The sequence below is a fragment of the Neoarius graeffei genome, chromosome 16 (genome assembly GCF_027579695.1).
Source record: "Neoarius graeffei isolate fNeoGra1 chromosome 16, fNeoGra1.pri, whole genome shotgun sequence".
Classification (NCBI taxonomy): Eukaryota; Metazoa; Chordata; class Actinopteri; order Siluriformes; family Ariidae; genus Neoarius; species Neoarius graeffei.
Window position 1 is genome coordinate 18,736,371 of NC_083584.1, and position 24,241 is coordinate 18,760,611.

Below are 24,241 nucleotides of genomic sequence, written 5' to 3' on the forward strand. Positions count from 1 at the left end.
TCATCATTTTTATAATTATTCCAGAGTTACATCAGTAAAGTTCCAACAAAACTAGTTCAATCCCCTCAGTGATCCAGCCGTGTTATTGTTTACGAAATTCCAGGGAAGCCGAGTACAGCAGGTGCATGTATAAAAATAACCATGGCGTAATATCTAATTATATATTATTAGACTTCATCGAAATCGGACAAATGGTGATCAAACACCTCAGTGAATCTTCATTTCATTTGGACATTCATTGTATTTTTCTTTTGTATGGTTCACATTAACATCACAAATGTCGTAAAATATTTTGTGGGAATTTTCCGACGGTGCCAAACTCGCTTACGGTTTGTTTTCATTCACAGCACGATTCTGTCACCCTTATCATGTCCAAATCATTTTCTTTAAATTAATTTATACTTCAGGTTTTACTGGACTAATTGAGATGTAACTTTATTTCCGATAGAAGCTTTGAATTTGGGCGAGTCTAACTCTTAAAACTGCAGCTCAGGTAATGGGTTAGAACACACGCACCATAATGGGGCTTTGGATAGCTTTTGGATTGGCTTTTGGCTGAAGCCTATAGAGATCTTGCAGTCACGTGACCGGAAAGTTAACAGCCGCCATCTTGTCGGTAAAAAACACCGCTGAATACTGCTGCACTTGTGTACAGAATGGATCAATTTCAACCGACGGACTACACGGCTCATTTTTCTAATGAACAGATAACTAGATATATGTCTAAAATAAACAATCTACAGATTAGTGACCCTTATCGCTTACCGGACGTAGTTTTCATGACCGTGTCAGTGGATATTGAACTGCCAGCGGAATACCCAGACGTGTATAATTACCTCATGAACTTTCCCTCGCTGTTCAGTGGTGAAGCACTGCGTGCTTATAAATCTCTGGACAGTTATCTTTACAGAAATTCAGGATTTGTCAGCCGCGGCATCTTGTAAACAAGAAAATAACAATCCTCATTGGACGGGTAAGTCACTTAAGTATTGAGTACTAATACTAGATATATCAGTATCTAGTATAGCACTGACCAGCCGATTATAGAATAGAATAAGGTAATTCCAGCTGTAATTCCAAATCGTCCGTCTTGTTTACCATGGATCTGGCGTTGGAGAGGTAGAGGTTTAGCAGTGGAGATTTGAGTGGCTGTTTTCTGAGCTTAGTCAACAGGCCGGCTCTGCCTGCAGCCTCGCTTTTGCTTCATCTCGCCTCCTTCGCCTGCCAGACCCGATAACAATCCACGGAGACCCCGCTGGTCTCGCTATCTCGTCCGGAATGTTGTGCATGCGATGGAAATCGCTACAAACCGTCATTTTCTGCTGGAAACCAATGTCCAGTAAGTCCATACGGTTGTAGTGGATATTGAAGTCCGATACAGACGAACAACACGCAAGAATACACACAAAAAATGTGCACAGGTAGGGAGAGCTTGTAGCCGCAGCCGTTGTAGTAGAATTGTATATAGTAGGGTTTTCCAGAAGAAAAGGTAGAAGTAGAAGCAGAAGTAGAAGGCGGAAATATGGCGTTTGACCGACAAGATGGCGTTTGTTACAATCTGGATCGGCTGTGACGTCACATGCAAGATCTCTATAGAGGCCCCTGTCTGTATGTGTATGTTTAACCGAATTTGAGCGTGTTTAAGAATGTAATTGGCGTGGCAGCCTCAGGTAGCGATTCCACAGTCGCAGTGTGGTGCTGCTACATACTGACTATGTAAGTGCCATGTTACATAACCTCAATTTGCAGTGCAATGCTGAGTGGTCTAGAGCACTGTCCAGGAAAGGAGTAGGTTTTGCAATGATGGTTCGAATCCTAGCGTTGATGTACTTCATATATTCGCATATATTTTTTTCTATTTATGTCCCGAAGCTTCTATCTCCCAATCAGACAAAGGCTGAGCTCAGACCTGCACAGGTCTCTAGTTACCTCGCCTGGGACAGAGTCCACCAGGGGGTGACGTACTGTTTTCAGTGGGGCTTCTGTTATGTTTGTTTTATTGTTAGTAACATTAAGGGAGGGGCGGCACGGTGGTGTAGTGGTTAGCGCTGTCGCCTCACAGCAAGAAGGTCCGGGTTCGAGCCCCGTGGCTGGCGAGGGCCTTTCTGTGCGGAGTTTGCATGTTCTCCCCGTGTCCGCGTGGGTTTCCTCCGGGTGCTCCGGTTTCCCCCACAGCCCAAAGACATGCAGGTTAGGTTAACTGGTGACTCTAAATTGAGCGTAGGTGTGAATGTGAGTGTGAATGGTTGTCTGTGTCTATGTGTCAGCCCTGTGATGACCTGGCGACTTGTCCAGGGTGTACCCCGCCTTTCACCCGTAGTCAGCTGGGATAGGCTCCAGCTTGCCTACAACCCTGTAGAACAGGATAAAGCGGCTAGAGATAATGAGATGAGATGAGATGAGACATTAAGGGAAAATGGCTGGACCAATCTTCATGAAACTTTCAGAAAAGATGGGCATTGGTCTCAAATAGAACCTCCAACATTCTGAGGGTCATCCGGTTAAGGTCAAGGTCACCAAAAAGGTCAAAATTATAGCTATTACAGATTTACTACATAATTATATGTAAGGAAATCTTAGCTCCTCTGAAGAGCTCTTTAGTTGCACTTAGAAACAATCAAAAAAAAAACAAATTGCTACCGGGCGAGATTTGTTTTGCCTGGCAACACGTTGTTTATTGTTACAGTTAAAGTTTGAGTTTTATTTAAAAATTATAAATCATGAAAGCATAATGATCATCATGAGTGGCACGGTGGTGTAGTGGTTAGCACTGTTGCCTCACAGCAAGGAGGTCCTGGGTTCAAGCCCAGTGGCTGACGAGGGCCTTTCTGAGTTCAGTTTGCATGTTGTCCGCATGGGTTTCCTCCGGGTGCTCCGGTTTCCCCCGCAGTACAAAGACATGCAGGTTAGGTTAACTGGTGACTCTAAATTGACTGTAGGTGTGAATGGTTGTCTGTGTCTATGTGTCAGCCCTGCGATAACCTGGCAACTTGTCGAGGGTGTACCCCGCCTCTCGGGGTGCACCCTCGAGTCAGTCAGCTGGGATAGGCTCCAGCTTGCCTGCAACCCTGTTGGACTGGATGGATGGATAATGATCATCATAACTATATCTGCTTTTTGATAAAAACTTTGTTAATCATGTTCCTTTCACTGAACTAGTAAATACAAAGGAAGAAAAAGGTTCTGGTCAGGATGAGTGAAAACTCTTGTGGCTTGTCCGACTGGATTAAAAAGTTAAAGCCCCATCTATCTATCTATCTATCTATCTATCTATCTATCTATCTATCTATCTTGCATAACTGCATATCACTTGTGGGATTCTTCTGTGTCAGTTCATTTATGCTGAAAATACATTCAAACAAAGCCAAGTTCTTCGTTTTGTTTATTTTCTATTAGTGGCAGGTGACGGTGATGTAGATGAACGAATTTGGCAAAAAAGAAATTGGGAAAATTTAATCCTATGCAAATGAGGAGCAAATTTCTCCGGCAGCGGCCAATCAGATTGTTTGTCATCTTTGATGGTGTGAAAATTACATGACTGTCTGGTTGATTAATTTGCTAAAATGAACAGCTTGGAGCACCTTGTAAGCAGTTGTTGTTGTTGTTACCTCACCCACAACGGAGAAATCAGTGTGGTCTGTTTGTTTGTTTGTTTGTTTGTTTGTGTGTGTGTGTGTGTGTCTGCCTGTTAACAATCTAGCGTCTAGACGGTTGCACTGATTGACTTCAAATTTTCAGGGTAGGTGGGCAATGGTCTGTAGATTACCTGATTAAATTTTGGGGGTAATCGGGTCAAGGTCAAGGTTACTGCAAAGGTCAATCTTTCGGTTAAAATAACACATTTTCCATTATAACTCAAAAACGGTTGCCGATAGACAAATGTTTACTATTATGAGCATATAGGAACTCTCATATGGCCTTTCATTTCGCACCATGATCTTTGACCTTGAAAGGTCAAACTCAAGGTCACAGATTTTCAGACGGCTGTAACTTGAAAATGGTTGAGGATAGACAGATATTTACCATTATCAACTTATAGGAAGTGCCATATGAGCTTTCATCTGACACCATGATCTTTGACCTTGAAGGGTCAAACTGCAGGTCATGGGTTTTCAAAGGGCTATAACTTTAAAATGGTTCACAATAGCCAGATGTTTACTGTTATCAACATATAAGAAGTCCCATATGGGCTTCCAGTTGCCGCCATGACCTTTGACCTTGAATTACTTTGAAATGTCAAACTCAAGGTCATGGATTTTCATAGGACTATAACCTGACAGCTGATGGTTGAGAAAGATTACCATTATCAACATATAGGTATAAAATAAGTGCTGCTGGGCGAGGTTTGTTTTGCCTGGCAATAGAGCCCTGCACTCCCGCGGGAGTCCCGCGGGACCCAACGCAAAGCAGTGCGGTGCGGGACAAATTTTGAAAGCTCATTGCGGGCGCGGGCAGGAGGGGGAGTGCACAATGTGGGAGCGGGCGGGAGAGATGATAAGCTGCAGTCCCGCTAACTAAAAACGTGTTTAAAATAAAATTTATAAATTATTAATTTGTGTCTATGTGGCAGCGGGGGCGTGGCCAAGCAGCAGTCTGTGAATGGAGGGCGGGGTCGGGGAAGGTAAGTGGCTAGGTCATTACACCTGATGTCAATTTGTGTGTGTGTGTGTGTGTGTGTGTGTGTGTGTGTGTGTGTGTGTGTGTGTGTTTGTTGCAGGGATGGAGTATAAAGGGAGGGGGAGTGGAGAGAAGAGGGATTCGCTCCCCGACCACAACGAGTGAGTGAGTGAAAGAAAGAAAGAAAGAAAGAAAGAAAGAAAGAAAGAAAGAAAGAAAGAAAGCTGAAAAGCTCAATAAAGTGCATGCGTGTGAACACGAACTCTCGCCTGCCGTGCTTCTGTGCTCCACCCACATCGGGGATTACTACAGTGGTGCCAAAACCCGGGACGCACAGAAGCACGGCAGGCGAGAGTTCGTGTTCACACACACTATTGAGCTTTTCAGCTTTCTTTCTTTCTTTCTTTCATTCACTCACTCACTCACACACACGTGTTGTGGTCGGGGAGCAAATCCCTCTTCTCTCCTGTCCCCCTCCCTTTATACTCCATCCCTGCAACAAACACACACACACACACACACACACACACACACACACACACACACACACACACAAACTGACATCAGGTGTAATGACCTAGCCACTTACCTTCCCCGACCCCACCCTCCATTCACAGACTGCTGCTTGGCCATGCCCCCGCTGCCACAGTCTATCATATATAATTTGTGCTGGATATTTTATTTGGCATTAATAAAAACATTTTAAGATGCCTAAATTTGCGGATGTGGTCTAATCTCGCGTACGTTTCCGATTCCTTTCCGCTCTTCCGTGTTTGAAATCTCCGATCATGGCAGAAGAGCAGAGCTCCTCTAGTGAAGCTCACAATGGGTATCTCTGTAAGGCCTCAGCTGCGCATGCCGCCTGGCAGTGCGCACCCTCGCTACGTGCGCTAGGTGAAGGATCGGTCAGTGGAGAGCTCAGCTAAGCTCAGCATGTTTAATTCCCCAAGCCAATGACAATAACGCGAATGTCTGCATCATGTGGGATTTACAGGCGGGAGCGGGACTGAAAATCATAATTCTTTGCGGGAATGGGCGGGAGTGAAAATTCTGTCCCGCGCAGACCTCTACCTGGCAACACTTGTTGTTTCTGAGACGTTAGATATTTAATTCTGGGCTTAATTTAAACTAATGATAGTTCTGACAAAGACAAGTGACTTGATAGCCTACTAGCTCGCTAGCTCAGTCTGTTACACCATCTGACAACACCACGACACGCCAACACAGAGCGAAGAGGGCGTTTCATTTCACTTCCATGTACTTTCAGCTCTGGAATCCCACTCATATACCATACTGTATGTCTATGATCCTGCTAAATTCTATGCCAGATGAAAGGTCAAACATTTCTCATGACCCACTGACTGACTGCTCTCAGTATGACAATGCAATGCAAAGGTCCTTTTATGGGTTATATACTGTAGTAACAAACGTAATATACTTTTTTGCCTTTGGGTCAGTCAATTTATTCTCTTAAGCTTTGGTCCCTTCCGGTCTTTCTGAATTTTGCAATCTCAAAATTAAGGAATAGTAAAAGTAAATTCAAGGTGTGTCGCTGATGTAACTGGTTACAGCTGGAAGTGGTGTTGAGATCTTAAAATATATACAAAAGGTCTGAGAAATGGTCTTAAAAGGTATTGAACTATTTAACGTCAGGATTCCTGTATATACCCTGAGTAAAAGAAATAAACAGAAAGCCACTGCATAGCGTGGAAATGAATGGCATGTTATAATATGGTGTTAGCTTGGAGCAAGATTGTACTGGGTTCATTCTTTCATTCCGGAGCCAGAATTTTCTGCTGATATTGTCCTAATACTGGTACTGATACTGGATATCGGTGCCACCTCTAGTTAGCGACAGTGATATCATTTACAGTGAGGACAGAAGGAAATACGAACAGGACTTTTACGAGTGTCCTGTACTCACAGCAAGCTTCAGGAGGCGCTCCACCATCCGGGACAAGTCCATGTCCTATCTCACACACACACACACACACACACACACAAAAACAAAAGAAAAAACCCATAAGTATGACTAATATTCATAGAAAGATTACAAAAAGCAATATTTCTGTACTTTTAAAACTACATGTAAGAATGTGTAAGCATTACTCTGAGTAACAGTTATACGATTTATATTACAGTCTTTCATTAAGTAATCCATCTAACAAAGCTTTTAATCCATCTACCAAAGAACCAAATGATTTATTTATTTTTTCAATGCAAACCATTTTAATGAACCCAAAAGTGTGGTGGATTTCATCATGTCTGACTGACTGGATAGCGTGATTTCAAAAATGCTGTGGTATGATGATAACTAATGCAGTAGAGAATAAATCGTATAAATACGGAGGTGATTAGAGAAAATCGCGTGCTGATTGGTCGAGAAGTTCGGACTATTTCTTGATAATCACCTCGAGCGACTCAGCAAAATGTCACCAAACACTTTGTCACCATAAGTGCGGAAGAATTACAAATGATGAAAGAGAATGCTGTTCCGAAAAGCACTAAAGGTGCTCTGAAGTTTGGTCTAAAACTATTCAAAGATAAGGTGGGATTGTGGTTTATTTTATCGATTTCAAAACAAAGTATTTTATGTGAGTCAGCATAGATGAATGAATGAATGAACCCTTTATTGTCACTGTTACCAGTGAAATTGACCATCAACCTGTCCTTACAGAGGGGGAACAGGACAGGAAGACAGGGATAAAAGAAAAAGAAACACAGTAGTAACATGAGGAAAGATGAGGAAAAAAAGAACACCCCCCACTATGCTCCTATCAGGAGTACAGTGTGGGAGCATTTAAAAACCTCCGCACAAGCACACAATAACACAAGTACACTTTAAAACATGGGACTTGAGGGGAGGGGAGGGGAGGGGAGGGGAGGAAGTAGAGGTAACCCAGCGCAAGCAAGCAGCCGTCCGCTCCTGCAGCCATGCAAGCGGTGCTGGTCACACACCTGCTTGTCACACTGGGGGTGAAAAACGGCAACCGCGGAAAATTGGGGAAGGAATGCAAACAATGCGAGAGTGTCTCCCAGCAGTGACCTTCTGGGGGAAATGTTGTCCCAGCAACGGCCTAGATCGAGGCCGGTGCTGTTCAGGGAGCCGAATGTCGATAAGATAGAGATTGTTTGGGCTTTCGAACAGACGCAGTCTTTACACGTCCACACAACTCGTCCATATCTGTCCATTTCGTCCATATCTGTCCATTTCTGTTCAATTCAATTCCATTTGGTCTCCAAAATACTTATTCCTTGCAAAGCCGAAAGCGTCTCCGAGATGACAACCATGTTGTGGTTCAAGTTCTATAGCCACAGTCTGAGTCTGAAGTTTTACCTCTGATGTGTCTCTTTTCCAGTTTTTCGATGTCCGTTGGTATGTTTTTCTCTTGTAAATATACATGAAGAATATCTAATGAAGTTTTGGTAGCCTTTCGGGTGTTCGACGTGTCTTTCTCTTTCATGGCAAGCAAAGAAATGATTGTGCATATGCATAGCAGAAAAGTATCTCACTGGATATTTGTGGTCCAACGTGTGACGTCATGTCTTGACAACGTACAATATCGCAAACCATATTCAATGCTCATTCTCCATTGGGTAGAGTGACGTAATACACGTAGGACAAGCGATATGCTAACGATATTGCATGCTACCAAACCAAATGAATGAAACCCGCTAGAAGGGAATAGTATGTGTAATGAAATAGTCTGTGTAATCAATGTTATTCACTTTGTCTTTGGTGAATAATTGTTATATAGCATGTTATGCCAGGAGCAGACTTAAGAAATTCAGCTTGATTTTGAAATGATTTCATCATGGCTGACAAATTTCCTGGATCGGGCCTGAATACGAACAGGCCGACAGATGTAGTGTGACATAACTGAAGAGCAGAGCAACGATGTGGGGTCTGGGATGCCTCATGATACCTCAATGAAAAGTCTAGGGTGTCAGATTTTTTTGTATTTTTTTAAAATTCCTTGCCTAGATTGACAACTCCTACAACGTTTTCCTTGATGTTATTTCTGTTCGCCATGATCAACAGTTTCTTGTCTCTCCTCCCTGACGACATGCAAGGACATGAACAATGATTGGTCAGGGTCAACCTTGGAGTGTTGTCAGTCTCCCAAGTCAAACACAGCAAGAATTTATGCCTAATCTGACATGTTAACCATTGCGAAAGACAAAAATATCATGGAGTCTGACCCTGGCGTTAGTTAACAGTTAATAATGTAAAATGTTAGTCATTAAACCAGTATTATGACCAATTATGGCTTGTTCATGGTCAGTTGTGACTCAGTCCGAGGACTTCGTCATTGGCTGTCCATCGCTAACAATGATGACTACTTCATTAGGATGCGTAGAAACGCAGATGGGTCGCGAGGCCCGCACCAAAGCGACAGAGTCGTCCGCAGCGATAGTATGAATGGGCGCCAAAGGGCTTTCTTATTCTCCTCTCCTAATGAAGCGCCTTGCACAGTAAGCTAAGACAAATGATATCGTGCCCCCATCGTGTTGTCTCCCTGGACCTCCAGACCTGATGCCAAGTGGTGCATAAAAGTGCCACAGACCTGACGGGTATAGAAGTTGCCCCGTAGTGACAACTGACTTGCCGAATGATGCCAACCACTGGCCATTTGAATGACTCTTCCGCATGCCATCTGGTGATGTGCCATTGACCCTGTTGGGTTCATCTGCCACACTGCACCGAAAAGCGCCCTGCTGCCAGCACCTTATTAGTGATGTACTATTTAACCCATAGCTGGAACCCAGGGAGGTTTAACCACTCCAGGTCAGAGGGGACCTGGGAGCAATGGTGATTAAGGGGTTATTCCACTTTCCCAAACACTCAAGCCCTCCCGGACCTGAGATTCACCACCGGTTGCAGTTTAAAGTCATACCCAGGACTAAGAATGACAGTATAATGCATTATGGATAGAAACAGAGAATAGAATAGGCTAGAGTAGGATAACTTAGGAGAGAATACAACAGAATATGACAAATTAGTATATTAAGATAGAACATAGAGACGAGAGTGCATGTGCACAGAACAGAAGAGAACATCTCACACACACACATAAAAAAATAATAATATAGACTACGATAGACATTAGGACAATATAATAGAGTATATTATAAGAGAGCAGAAAGGAATATGATCAAATAGAAAGCATTTTGAAGACGTACAAAAGAATATGACAAAATGCTACACGTATTCTTTTTACAGGGGTGTGAAATGAAAAAAGTAAAATCCAAGGAAAAAAAAAATGCAGGGGGTCTGGGGGTCACAGCCCCCCAGAAGCTGAGGGTATGGAGTCCACATGGCCCCAGAAACCAAGTAAATCTTGCATCAAGTAAAACATTCTTAGCATCTCCTGAAAGAGAAAATTGCTCCCAAAACGTGCATATTTTAATGATTATAGCTTTGTTTTGACATTAAAATGTCATCAGTATTTTTCATAATATTGAAAAAATAGACCATGACTTGAAATATTTTTTTTTTACTTATAAACCAACATACATTAATTAAGAACAGTTTAGCTACATGAATTAAATGAAGATTGAAAATACTGATAGGCATTTCAAGAACCACAGTAAAACCATTTGGAAAGTTTATAAAATCAAGTAAAAATATTTCATAAAAAGTATCATGCATGATCAACAGACAAATATGAAAACGAGATATAAATACCTGGTGATCTGTAATCTGACAGCTTTAATTTCACCAGTTCTGCGTGTTTCTTTCCCTGCACATGATCAACCAAGCACGTTCTTCCTCCCGATCCGTATTTTACATCCTGATGGCATAACGTGCAGTACGCCTTGCCTGGTTCCATGATCTTTCGGATGTGTTCATAAAGATATTCTTTTCCGACTTTAAATTCCAGCCATTGCCAATTCCACAGATTCTTAACCCTTTGATACAAAACATGGGTCAAAAGTGACCCGGCTGAGTTTTTATCTTCTATATCTTTGCAATAAATTAATTCCATCATTCAGTATTCAAGGTATTCCTCAATTAACTTGTTTTTGATCATCATACATCCTTATTTTAGTTTTTCCTTTCTTACTTTTTGAATAAAAACCCTTTTTGTATCACTACCCTTCTAATGCACAACATGGGTCAAAAACGACCTGCATTCATTTTCCAGGTTATTTCATGTATGGCTGAGTGTTTCTATGATATACTTTTGAAATAAATTCATTTTGTCATTTACTTTTCCAAATATGCAGTAAATATCTTGTTTTTGTTTAGCACGAATCATCATTTTTATTTTTCCTTTCTTAAGTTATGAACAAGCGCAGCTTTTGTAATTCTACATCAAGTTTACACACATGGGTCAGAAACGACCCGCATGCATTTACTCCAGCGTTTGGTGGGAACTGTGAATTGTGCTTGTGTCAGACATTTCACAGCTCAGCACAGCGCCCTTTGCCCATCTAATACATGGAAGTAATGGTTTTCAATTGTTCTAACATTACCTTAGAAAAAAATTGATTATGTTTAGGTTACCTTGAGTGAGTAGATTACTTGTCAGAAAGTTACAAGTAATTACTATTAGCTACTGAGCTGTTGACATATTCTACTTTAGTTAGCTAATTTTATTGTAGTTGGCTTAGCTAACTACATAGTTAATAAATAAATAAATAAATAAATAACTGGCCCCATTCACTGCTAAAGTAATTACTTGAAAAATTATTATTATAGTATTAAGACATTTAATTTTAAATCACACTTGGATGACCCATGTGTAGTAATATAAAAAGTATTTTTGTTCATAAAGTAGGAAAGAAAAAATTAAATGAATGATTTGTGGTAATTAAAAACAAGATATTTAAAGAATACTTGGAATATTCAATCATTAAATAAATTGATTTCAAAAGATAGAGCAAAGAAAAACTCAGTCAGCATGAAATAACCTGGAAAATGAATGCGGGTCATTTTTGAGCCATGTTGTGCATTAGAAGGGGTGTGCATATGTTTTGCATCAAAGGGTTAATAGCGGAGCTCCAGCGGAGCCCCATAGGCAGAGTGTGGATACATAAAGAAACCCATCAAGTTGTTTTCTGATGGTTTCGGTCATTGTGCGTGCCTGCCATCATACCACTGTTATAGTAATTACCAGTCATACACACCACCTAGTGGCCAGTGTTAGAAATTAGATTAGATTAGATTAGATTAGATTAGATTAGATTAGATTAGATTAGATTCACTTTATTCATCCCACATCGGGGAAATTCACGTGTTACAGTAGCAAGAAAATGTCAGACAGATAAATAAAACTGAAATAAAAATTAGACAAATGAAAGATTAAATACAGAGGGCTATTTGCATTATCTACTGTGAAAAAGTATAGAAAAATTGCCTTATTGATTTTATATATAAATATGCATAAAAATAGTTTAGGGCCTATATTATTGCACATAATAATTGCATCGATGAGAGATGGCAGAGGTAGAAGTGGTGAAGTAGTGCAAATATAACGACAAACAGGTTATTGTTGCTTCGTTACAAGTTGTGGGTGTTATACAGTCTGACAGCAGTAGGTATGAATGACCTGCGGTATCTCTCCTTCTTACACCGTGGGTGTAGCAGTCTACTACTAAACGAGCTGCTTAAAGCCCCCACAGCCTCATGTAGGGGGTGAGAGGGGTTATCCATGATTGACGTCAGCTTGGTTAACATCCTCCTCTCACCCACCTCCTCAATGGAGTCCAGAGGACAGTCCAAGACTGAGCCAGCCCTTCTGACCAGTTTATTAAGTTTCTTCCTGTCCCTCTCTGAACTTCCACAGCCCCAGCAGACCACAGCGTAGAAAATCGCCGATGCTACCACAGAGTCATAAAAAGTCCTAAGCAGTGTCCTGCACACACCAAAAGACCTCAGTCTTCTCAACAGGTGGAGACGACTTTGGCCCTTCTTGTACAGGACATCTGTGTTGTTAGTCCAGTCCAGTTTGTTGTTGAGGTGAACACTCAGGTATTTGTACTCCTCCACGATCTCAATGTCCAAACCATGGATGTTCACTGGTGCAATTTGAGGAACCATCCTTTTGAAATCGATCACCACCTCCTTTGTCTTGCTGGCGCTGATGCGCAGGTGGTTCAGTTCGCACCAGGCGACAAAGTTGGTGATGACCTCTCTGTACTCCAGATCGTCCCCCTCTGACACACGTCCAACGATGGCTGTATCATCTGAGAATTTCTGGAGGTGGCAGCTGTCCGTGTTGTAGCTGAAGTCAGATGTGTAAAGTGTAAAGAGGAAAGGAGAGAGCACTGTACCCTGTGGAGCCCCTGTGCTGCAGACTACCACATCAGACACACAATCGCGGAGCCTCACATACTGCGGTCTGTTAATGAGGTAGTCGATGATCCATGCAGCCAGGTGGCAGTCGACACCAGCTCCCTCCAGCTTCCCCCTAAGCAGTGATGGGTGGATTGTGTTGAAAGCACTGGAGAAGTCAAAGAACATGATTCTCACATTGCTCCCAGTGCCCTCCAGGTGCAAAAGTGACCAGTGTAGCAGGTAAATAACAGCGTCATCCACACCACTGCCCGGTCGATATGCGAACTGCAGGGGGTCCATCTCGCTGTTCACCAGGTGTCGGAGGTGGGAGAGAACAATCCTCTCCATGATCTTAATTAGATGAGATGTTAAAGCTACTGGCCGAAAGTGGTTGAGCTCCCTGGGGTGCGCAGTCTTGGGAACTGGAACCACACATGATGTTTTCCACAGAAGTGGAACTCTCTCCAGACTGAGGCTCAGGTTGAAAATGTACAGAAGAATCCCACAGAGCTGATCTGCAGTCTTTAAGCAGTCTGGAGTTGATACCATCAGGGCCAGCAGCTTTCCTCGTCTTGATCCTCCTCAGCTCCTTCAACACCTGATCAGCTGTTATGGAGACGCGAGGGGTGTAGCTGAGGTGTGACTCCTGTAGAGTGAGGTCGGTGGTGGAGTGTGTGGATCGGTCTGGCAGGGAGCGGAGGGGGGTGATGTGGTGTGAGGAGGGAGCTGTTGGTGTCAGAGGTATTATGGGGGGGGTGGAGTGATATCACAGACAGGTCAGGACTATGGTGAGTGGGGGAGGGTGGGGTGGCACAGTCAAATCTGTTGAAAAAGAGATTCAACTCATTTGCCCAGTCCTGGCCCCCAGATACAGGGCCCCTCCCACTGTCCTTTTTAAATTACCAGTCATACACACTGCCTAGTGGTCAGTGTTAGTAATTACCAGTCATACACACCACCTAGTGGTCAGTGTTAGTAATTACCAGTCATGCACACCGCCTAGTGGCCAGTGCTCGTAATTGCCAGTCATACACCGCCTAGTGGCCAGTGTTAGTAATTGCCAGTCATACACACCGCCTAGTGGCCAGTGTTAGTAATTGCCAGTCATACACACCGCCTAGTGGCCAGTGTTAGTAATTACCACTGGAATTCTGACTTTAAATTCCAGCCACTGCCAGTTCCACGGATTCTTGATAGCGGAGCCCCAGAGGCATAGATTGTGGATACATAAAGAAACCCATCGAGTTGTTTTCTGATGGTTTCTGTCCTGTGCATGCCTGCCACCATACCAGTGTTAGTAATTACCAGTCATTCACACTGCCTAGTGGCCAGTGTTAGTAATTACCAGCCATACGCACCGCCTAGTGGCCAGTGTTAGTAATTACCAGTCATACACACCGCCGAGTGGCCAGTGTGAGCGGGTAAAGAAATAAAACAAGAGGCTGGCTATGATATAAGAAAATTCTACAACCCAGAAACAGATGGGAGCTCCACTTTTAGGCAGTACCTAAATCTATATACAGGTAGTCGTCGACTTACGACCTATGTGACTTACGACCGATCGACTTTATGACCGTCTGGTTATGACTGGCAAGTGTTTCCCAGCTGAGCTAGCTGAGCGTACGACAGTTTCCGCCCCAGCTCCCGGCAGCACCTCTCGCCACTTACAACAGTTTCCACCCCAGCTCCAGGCACATGTACAGTCTCTCTCGTGCTCCCCCGCACACTCCGTCATACAGTTTCCGCCCCAGCTCCAGCCACATGCGCAGTCTCTCTCGCGCTCCCTCGCGCACTCCGTCATACAGTTTCCACCCCAGATCCAGGCACATGTGCAGTCTCTCTCGCGCTCCCTCGCGCACTCCGTCATACAGTTTCCGCCCCAGCTCCAGGTACATGCGCAGTCTCTCTCACGTGCCCTCGCGCACTCCTTCATACAGTTTGCGCCCCAGCTCCTGGTTTATGAAACGAGCAAATGCTCCCGCCAGCCCGAGCACTGCAACAGCTGATGATGACGTAGACGACCCACAGCCAAGCACCAGTGATGCCAGCGGTCACTAGATTTGTATTTTGCTATGTTTTACATTTGTATTTTGGTATGTTTCAAACTAAAATGTTTTCTATTTTTCACACCTGTATTTCGTATTTTTTGTTTTGCACATATTAAACGAATTGTACTGTACGCAGTGTAGTATGCAGTGTTTGACTTAAACCAAATAATGAGCCAAGGTAATGAAATAAGAAAATGTTGATAAAATAAGACTTTAAGATGATCACAATATCATTACACATCACAATATACTTACGTTCATTTAACATAGGCCGACTTACGACCAGATCGGTTTACGACCGGTCAGTCGTAACCAAACGCAGTCGTAAGTCGACGACTACTTGTATTGCCGTTTTCCTTGTTTACTTTTTTCACATTGTCATTATCACCATCCTCCCTCTGTACAATGTCTCTCCGCGACACATACATACCGAAAAAATCTTTATCACTTAATCGCAAGCTATATTGTCAACACGTGTTTGAAAAGAGTAACCCGAAAATGGTAAGAAAGAAATGACGCTGTGTCGTAAAACGGTCTACGATGTCATATATAAACATGTACAATGTTGTAAAATACAGAGACACCTGGCGTTAGATCCCCCCCCCCCATCCAGTAAACAATGTACTCATCAGCGATTACGTTCCCCAAACATTAGCAGAGTACCCCCACCCCCAACATTTTATTTCCGCGCATCAGTGGATTTTTCATAGCACTGTTTTTAGTTTGTAGAAAAGAATAGACAGTCACAACAATACAACAGAATAGATTAAAAGAAAAAATAAGGGAATGTGACAGTATCGAAAGCATCATGGAGATACAGAACAGCACACGACAAAACACTCCGCCAAGTGTCAAAACACTCCACCAAGTCCGAGGACTTACTTTACCTTTAAACAGCATTATGCTTGGATTGGGTTCTATTTCATTTATAAGATACACTTGATTCAAAACAAAACAAAGCAAAACTAATAACAAATAAATGTAAAAGCTTTACCTGAAAAGGCTTCATGGAGTTCTGGATAGTTGGCACCATCCACTAGAAACAGATAGTTTATTCACTACAGGAAATACACAAATGACCAAAAATGGAAAAACAAAATTGAGCTCCAGTTTGTCCACACGTACCTGCTGTATCAACCCGACTTGTAACTGCATCAAAAAGAACTGAAATTAAAACAGATATGGTGTGTAATAAGGACCGTATATTGGACTTATACAGTGGTGCTTGAAAGTTTGTGAACCCTTTAGAATTTTCTATATTTCTGCATAAATATGACCTAAAACATCATCAGATTTTCACACAAGTCCTAAAAGTAGATAAAGAGAACCCAGTTAAACAAATGAGACAAAAATATTATACTTGGTCATTTATTTATTGAGGAAAATGATCCAATATTACATATCTGTGAGTGGCAAAAGTATGTGAACCTTTGCTTTCAGTATCTGGTGTGACCCCCTTGTGCAGCAACAACTGCAACGAAACGTTTCCGGTAACTGTTGATCAGTCCTGCACACCGGCTTGGAGGAATTTTAGCCCATTCCTCCGTACAGAACAGCTTCAACTCTGGGATGTTGGTGGGTTTCCTCACATGAACTGCTCGCTTCAGGTCCTTCCACAACATTTCCATTGGATTAAGGTCAGAACTTTGACTTGGCCATTCCAAAACATTAACTTTATTCTTCTTTAACCATTCTTTGGTAGAACGACTTGTGTGCTTAGGGTCGTTGTCTTACTGCATGACCCGCCTTCTCTTGAGATTCAGTTCATGGACAGATGTCCTGACATTTTCCTTTAGAATTCACTGGTATAATTCAGAATTCATTGTTCCATCAATGACAGCAAGCCATCCTGGCCCAGCTGCAGCAAAACAGGCCCAAACCATGATGCTACCACCACCATGTTTCACAGATGGGATAAGGTTCTTATGCTGGAATGCAGTGTTTTCCTTTCTCCAAACATAACACTTCTCATTTAAACCAAAAAGTTCTATTTTGGTCTCATCCGTCCACAAAACATTTTTCCAATAGCCTTCTGGCTTGTCCACATGATCCTTAGCAAACTGCAGATGAGTAGCAATGTTCTTTTTGGAGAGCAGTGGCTTTCTCCTTGAAACCCTGCCATGCACACCATTGTTGTTCAGTGTTCTCCTGATGGTGGACTCATGAACATTAGCCAATGTGAGAGAGGCCTTCAGTTGCTTAGAAGTTACTCGGGGGTCCTTTGTGACCTCGCCGACTATTACGCGCCTTGCTCTTGGAGTGATCTTTGTTGGTCGACCACTCCTGGGGAGGGTAACAATGGTCTTGAATTTCCTTCATTTGTACACAATCTGTCTGACTGTGGATTGATGGAGTCCAAATTCTTTTGAGATGGTTTTGTAACCTTTTCCAGCCTGATGAGCATCAGCAACGCTTTTTCTGAGGTCCTCAGAAATCTCCTTTGTTTGTGCCATGATACACTTCCACAAACGTGTTGTGAAGATCAGACTTTGATAGATCCCTGTTCTTTAAATAAAACAGGGTGCCCACTCACACCTGATTTGTCATCCCATTGATTGAAAACACCTGACTCTAATTTCACCTTCGAATTAACTGCTAATCCTAGACGTTCACATACTTTTGCCACTCACAGATATGTAATATTGGATCATTTTCCTCAATAAATAAAGACTAAGTATAATATTTTTGTCTCATTTGTTTAACTGGGTTCTCTTTATCTACTTTTAGGACTTGTGTGAAAATCTGATGATGTTTTAGGTCATATTTATGCAGAAATATAGAAAATTCTAAAGGGTTCACAAACTTTCAAGCACCACTGTAGGTGTATTTTGGTGATAAATTATTTACAAGCAAGTAATATGTTGTTAAAGAATGAAATACTGCTTCTAAATTTGAGTCAATCAGTAGCGAATGTTAGAGACAAATATTTCAATTATAATCAATACACAGTAAAAAATGGAGTGTCAATATTGCAGTGTAAACCTATTTTCCTCTGGATAGAGTAGTTATAACACTATACAGAGTAAAATCGTCTAAATGGTAGTGTCAAAAGTGAGAGTTAATTCCCACTTGCACACAACGACAAAATCTACTCTGCAGGGTGATGATTCCCCGCGAAAATACAATATAGAGTCAGATTAACTCTGAAAATCTTACACTATCTATAGTGTTAAATATTTTTACACACCTCATTGTTAATTTTGACACAAAATAGAGTAAAATTAACTCTAAAAATCTTACACTGGCTATAGAGTAAATTTTACACTGATTTTGAGTGGGACCAAATGTTATCTGACAGAGAGTTAAATTCAACTCTTAAAGAGTAAAATTGACACTATGATTTTTACTGTGTACGATGAGGAGTGTTGGGAGAAGAAGGGAAATGAGTTCCTTGGATGACTTCTGCAGATCTACAAATGCATTCAGTCATGTACGCAAGAAATATAAAAAGAGATGATCATGAGTTAAAAGATATCCTATGTTGATTCATATTCTGGATATACAACCCTGATTCCAAAAAAGTTGGGGCAAAGTACAAATTGTAAATAAAAACGGAATGCAGTGATGTGGAAGTTTCAAAATTCCATATTTTATTCAGAATAGAACATAGATGACATATCAAATGTTTAAACTGAGAAAATGTATCATTTAAAGAGAAAAATTAGGTGATTTTAAATTTCATGATGACAACAACACATCTCAAAAAAGTTGGGACAAGGCCATGTTTACCACTGTGAGACATCCCCTTTTCTCTTTACAACAGTCTGTAAATGTCTGGGGACTGAGGAGACAAGTTGCTCAAGTTTAGGGATCGCAATGTTAACCCATTCTTGTCTAATGTAGGATTCTAGTTGCTCAACTGTCTTAGGTCTTTTTTGTCGTATCTTCCGTTTTATGATGCGCCAAATGTTTTCTATGGGTGAAAGATCTGGACAGCAGACTGGCCAGTTCAGTACCCGGACCCTTCTTCTACGCAGCCATGATGCTGTAATTGATGCAGTATGTGGTTTGGCATTGTCATGTTGGAAAATGCAAGGTCTTCCCTGAAAGAGACGTCGTCTGGATGGGAGCATATGCTGCTCTAGAACCTGGATATACCTTTCAGCATTGATGGTGTCTTTCCAGATGTGTAAGCTGCCCATGCCACACGCACTAATGCAACCCCATACCATCAGAGATGCAGGCTTCTGAACTGAGCGCTGATAACAACTTGGGTCGTCCTTCTCCTCTTTAGTCCGAATGACACGGCGTCCCTGATTTCTATAAAGAACTTCAAATTTTGATTCGTCTGACCACAGAACAGTTTTCCACTTTGCCACAGTCCATTTTAAATGAGCCTTGGCCCAGAGAAGACGTCTGCGCTTCTGGATCATGTTTAGATACGGCTTCTTCTTTGAACTATAGAGTTTTAGCTGGCGACGGCGGATGGCACAGTGAATTGTGTTCACAGATGATGTTCTCTGGAAATATTCCTGAGCCCATTTTGTGATTTCCAATACAGAAGCATGCCTGTATGTGATGCAGTGCCGTCTAAGGGCCCGAAGATCACGAGCACCCAGTATGGTTTTCCGGCTTTGACCCTTACGCACAGAGATTCTTCCAGATTCTCTGAATCTTTTGATGATATTATGCACTGTAGATGATGATATGTTCAAACTCTTTGCAGTTTTACACTGTCGAACTCCTTTCTGATATTGCTCCACTATTTGTCGGCACAGAATTAGGGGGATTGGTGATCCTCTTCCCATCTTTACTTCTGAGAGCCGCTGCCACTCCAAGATGCTCTTTTTATACCCAGTCATGTTAATGACCTATTGCCAATTGACCTAATGAGTTGCAATTTGGTCCTCCAGCTGTTCCTTTTTTGTACCTTTAACTTTTCCAGCCTCTTATTGCCCCGTCCCAACTTTTTTGAGATGTGTTGCTGTCATGAAATTTCAAATGAGCCAATATTTGGCATGAAATTTCAAAATGTCTCACTTTCGACATTTGATATGTTGTCTATGTTCTATTATGAATACAATATCAGTTTTTGAGATTTGTCAATTATTACATTCCGTTTTTATTTACAATTTATACTTTGTCCCAACTTTTTTGGAATCGGGGTTGTAACTTGATCAAAGATAATGTTTATATGTGTGCACGTCATCATGTCTATGCCAACAGTTTATTCACAGGGATCTGAAAACTGCTTCAGAATCAGGCTTGTAGTACTTGAGTCCGAGTCATAACCTAATTTTAAGGACTCGTGACTTGACTTGGACTTGAGCATTGAGGACTCAGACTCGTGCATTAACTGCATTCGGACTCGTAAATTGGAGATGAGGACTCAGATTTTTTCTTTATTTTTTGTAACATGCCATCATAATTTGGCATAAGATATTTATCTCATCTCATTATCTCTAGCCGCTTTATCCTTCTACAGGGTCGCAGGCAAGCTGGAGCCTATCCCAGCTGACTACGGGCGAAAGGCGGGGTACACCCTGGACAAGTCACCAGGTCATCACAGGGCTGACACATAGACACAGACAAGCATTCACACTCACATTCACACCTACGGTCAATTTAGAGTCACCAGTTAACCTAACCTGCATGTCTTTGGACTGTGGGGGAAACCGGAGCACCCGGAGGAAACCCACGCGGACACGGGGAGAACATGCAAACTCCACACAGAAAGGCCCTCGCCGGCCACGGGGCTCGAACCCAGACCTTCTTGCTGTGAGGCGACAGCGCTAACCACTACACCACTGTGTCGCCCTAAGATATTTATATCCACATTAATTTTTATACTAATTCTGTCCAAGAGAATGCACATTCACTTGTTCATATGTCATGTTCAGGAACAAACTAACGTTAATGGTGCTAAAATGCATGGAGAGAACACCCCTAGAATTGTCCACTTTGCTTATACAGACTTCTCGTGCAGTGGGAAAAAATGCACTGCTATGTGTTCCATATGTAGAAGAACTATCGAGGAGACGACAGGGACAACCTCGAACTTCAATCGTCATTTGGCAAGACTCCACCCAGAGAAGGAAGTGACACGCTATGTTCATTGCTCTGTTGATCGCGGGGTTTGCTTGCTGTGCGATGAACTAGCTAGTGTTAACCCTCTCTCATGTTATTTGCCCTGTTGATAGTGGGCTGGGCTTGCTAAGCGATGAACAAGCTTTTTATCTGTAGCCTATTAACTAAAATGGGGCAGTCAAGCAGTAACGTTAGTCCAACACAGTAGCAGAGACGCTTTCACATAAAGGCAGCAACAGCCACCATCAAATGGTGCGGATGGGGTCTTGTTCTCGGACTTGAACACTGGGGACTCGAGACTGGACTCAGACTCGAGGATTCGTGACTCGACTACAACAGTGAAAGGAATAAAACACTTCAGGACATGCTGTTATTGGAAAATAATCAACTTTGATGCAAAGCATGCCAGCATGCCACTGTTTTAGTAAACTTTCAAGTACTTGCTTATAAACAGTTTATTATCAAACCTTGAATAATTATTATTATTTTATTTTTCTTACCAGTATTTATATATGTGTATGGTTTATATAAAAGTCTTTCAACAGATGGATATACACATCCAGGTGATTTGTGATTAAATCTCACCATTTCAAAAAGTCTCCTGAGCAGGAAGCGCTTCCGTATTCGTGGGGATCGGGGGAAGTTTAGCTCGTAGCACAGCGTCGGGGCAAAAATGAAATAATACATATCTATAGAAAAGGAGACAAGAGAGAGAGAGAGAGAGAGAGAGAGAGAGAGAGACAGGGATGACCTACACAAACCGCATGTGAATGCCAGGGCCAAGTATAACACTTTTATCCTTTCTAAATTACCACACAGTAACTCGAGACAGAAAACATCTAATGTTCAGAGTTCAAAAAAGAAAAGGGGGCCACATAGTACAAGGAAAATCGCCTAATACTTAAACTATTAAATATTCTTAATCCTTAAACTATTTTTATGCATACTTATTTATATATATATATATATATATATATATATATATATATATATATATACACACACACACACACACACACACACACACACATATATATATATATATATATATATATATATATATATATATACATATATACACACACACACACACATTTAGGTCCATATATATTTGGACACTGACACAAATTTTGTTCTTTTACCTGTTTACTGAAACCTATTCAAGTTATAGTTATATAATGGACATGGACATAAAGTCCAGACTTTCAGCTTTCATTTGAGGGAATCCACATTAAAATTGGATGAAGGGTTTAGGAGTTTCAGCTCCTTAACATGTGCCACCCTGTTTTTAAAGGGACCAAAAGTAATTGGACAATTGACTCAAAGGCTATTTCATGGGCAGGTGTGGGAAATTCCTTCGTTATGTCATTCTCAATTAAGCAGATAAAAGGCCTGGAGTTGATTTGAGGTGTGGTGCTTGCATTTCGAAGATTTTGCTGTGAAGAAAACATGCGGTCAAAGGAGCTCTCCATGCAGGTGAAACAAGCCATCCTTAAAGGAACAGTCCACCGTATTTCCATAATGAAATATGCTCTTATCTGAATTGAGACGAACTGCTCCGTACCTCTCCGAACTTTGCGCGACCTCCCAGTCAGTCAGACGCGCTGTCACTCCTGTTAGCAATGTAGCTAGGCTCAGTATGGCCAATGGTATTTTTTGGGGCTGTAGTTAGATGCGACCAAACTCTTCCGCATTTTTCCTGTTTACATAGGTTTATATGACCAGTGACATGAAACAAGTTCAGTTACACAAATTGAAATGTAGCGATTTTCTATGCTATGGAAAGTCCGCACTATAATGACAGGCGTACTAACACCTTCTGCGCGCTTCGACAGCGCATTGATATCTGAGCTCCGTATCAATGTGCTGCCGAAGCGCGCAGAAGGTGTTAGTACGCCTGTCATTATAGTGCGGACTTTCCATAGCATAGAAAATCGCTACGTTTCAATTTTTTTAACTGAACTTGTTTCATATCACTGGTCATATAAACCTATGTAAACAGGAAAAACGCGGAAGAGTTTGGTCACATCTAACTACAGCCCCCAAAAATACCGTTGGCCATACTGAGCCTAGCTACATTGCTAACAGGAGTGACAGCGCGTCTGACTGCGTCTGACTGACTGGGAGGTCGCGCAAAGCTCGGAGAGGTACAGAGCAGCTCGTCTCAATTCAGATAAGAGCATATTTCATTATGGAAATACGGTGGACTGTTCCTTTAAAGGACATGGGACATGAAACATAAATGCACGCTATATCAGTTTCTTTCCATTAAAAATATGAAATAATTGCATCAACAAATACAAAATTATCTATTAAATTCAGCAAAATCGTTATATTCGTGATGATTATATGGCATTTCTGCTCGAGCTCCGATATGCATATTTTACAAACGGAAGAGCCGCTGTCACGTGATCATACGTCACAAAAACTTTCGGGCACAGCTCAAGAGGGTAGATGAATATGGAGAAGTGGATGACAAGAAAATTGTTTTTATAGTCTTTAACGTACATTGAACATCATGGTGTATTGTGCTGCTTATGGTTGCAAATAATTCCAATGGGAAATGCCCTGGAGTAAGTTTTTTTGCATTCCCCAAGGACCCGAAGCTGAGGAAAGTGTGGGCTCACTACTGTCGTAGAAAAAACTTTGTACCTACTGTTTCCCACAAACTGTGTTCGGACCATTTCACTGAGGATTCTTTCAACATTAATACTCAGGTACTGACCGATATTAATCGCCAAGCCAAATTTAAGAGGTTACTTAAAGATGGAGCCGTTCCCAACGTCCCAATTCAGGAACAAGACGGCGGAGTGAAACCCGAAGTGCTACGGCTACCACGAAGTGCATTCGCTAAGCGACTGAAAGCCGAGGTAAGGATTAGTTTTATAATTTTGGGTGTATCAATTATTGATTATCATAATTCTGACTCATCTCTTTCGCCAAACGGCGTAGTGTTGTTGGCTGTGTGATGGCGTTTCGCCATTTTGAATGTTTTCATCTCGGACTCTGGAAGCATTGTATCTCAATCAATCTCGAAAAATATCAGCAAAAAAAAAATAGCTTGCAACGGACTTTAGCTAGATCTATGATGAACTTTCAATGTATGATACAAAAATAATACTTCTTTCAACAGATCATTAGCCTTTGAGCAGAATTGTTTTTAACTTACCAGGAAGTGTTATCGAGCCGACCGCTTTCAGTTTCATGGGGATTGAATGAACTCTCACTCTCAGAATCATCTGACCCGTCAGAGTAAAGACAAGAT

General features: G+C 41.8%; 1 protein-coding gene across 4 annotated transcripts in view; it reads right to left on the bottom strand.

The window, feature by feature from the left end:
• Window positions 1–24,241, bottom strand: part of dgat1a (diacylglycerol O-acyltransferase 1a) — a 104,234-nt gene that overhangs the window by 6,129 nt on the left and 73,864 nt on the right. For all 4 annotated transcript variants that reach the window (XM_060942600.1, XM_060942598.1, XM_060942601.1 and 1 more), the window contains exons 9-12: window positions 21,562–21,665; window positions 16,075–16,113; window positions 15,944–15,985; window positions 6,542–6,586 (exon numbers count right to left, since the gene is read on the bottom strand). In XM_060942600.1, the coding sequence (XP_060798583.1) occupies window positions 6,542–6,586; window positions 15,944–15,985; window positions 16,075–16,113; window positions 21,562–21,665 (230 nt within the window). The remainder of the gene's footprint in view (window positions 1–6,541; window positions 6,587–15,943; window positions 15,986–16,074; window positions 16,114–21,561; window positions 21,666–24,241) is intronic.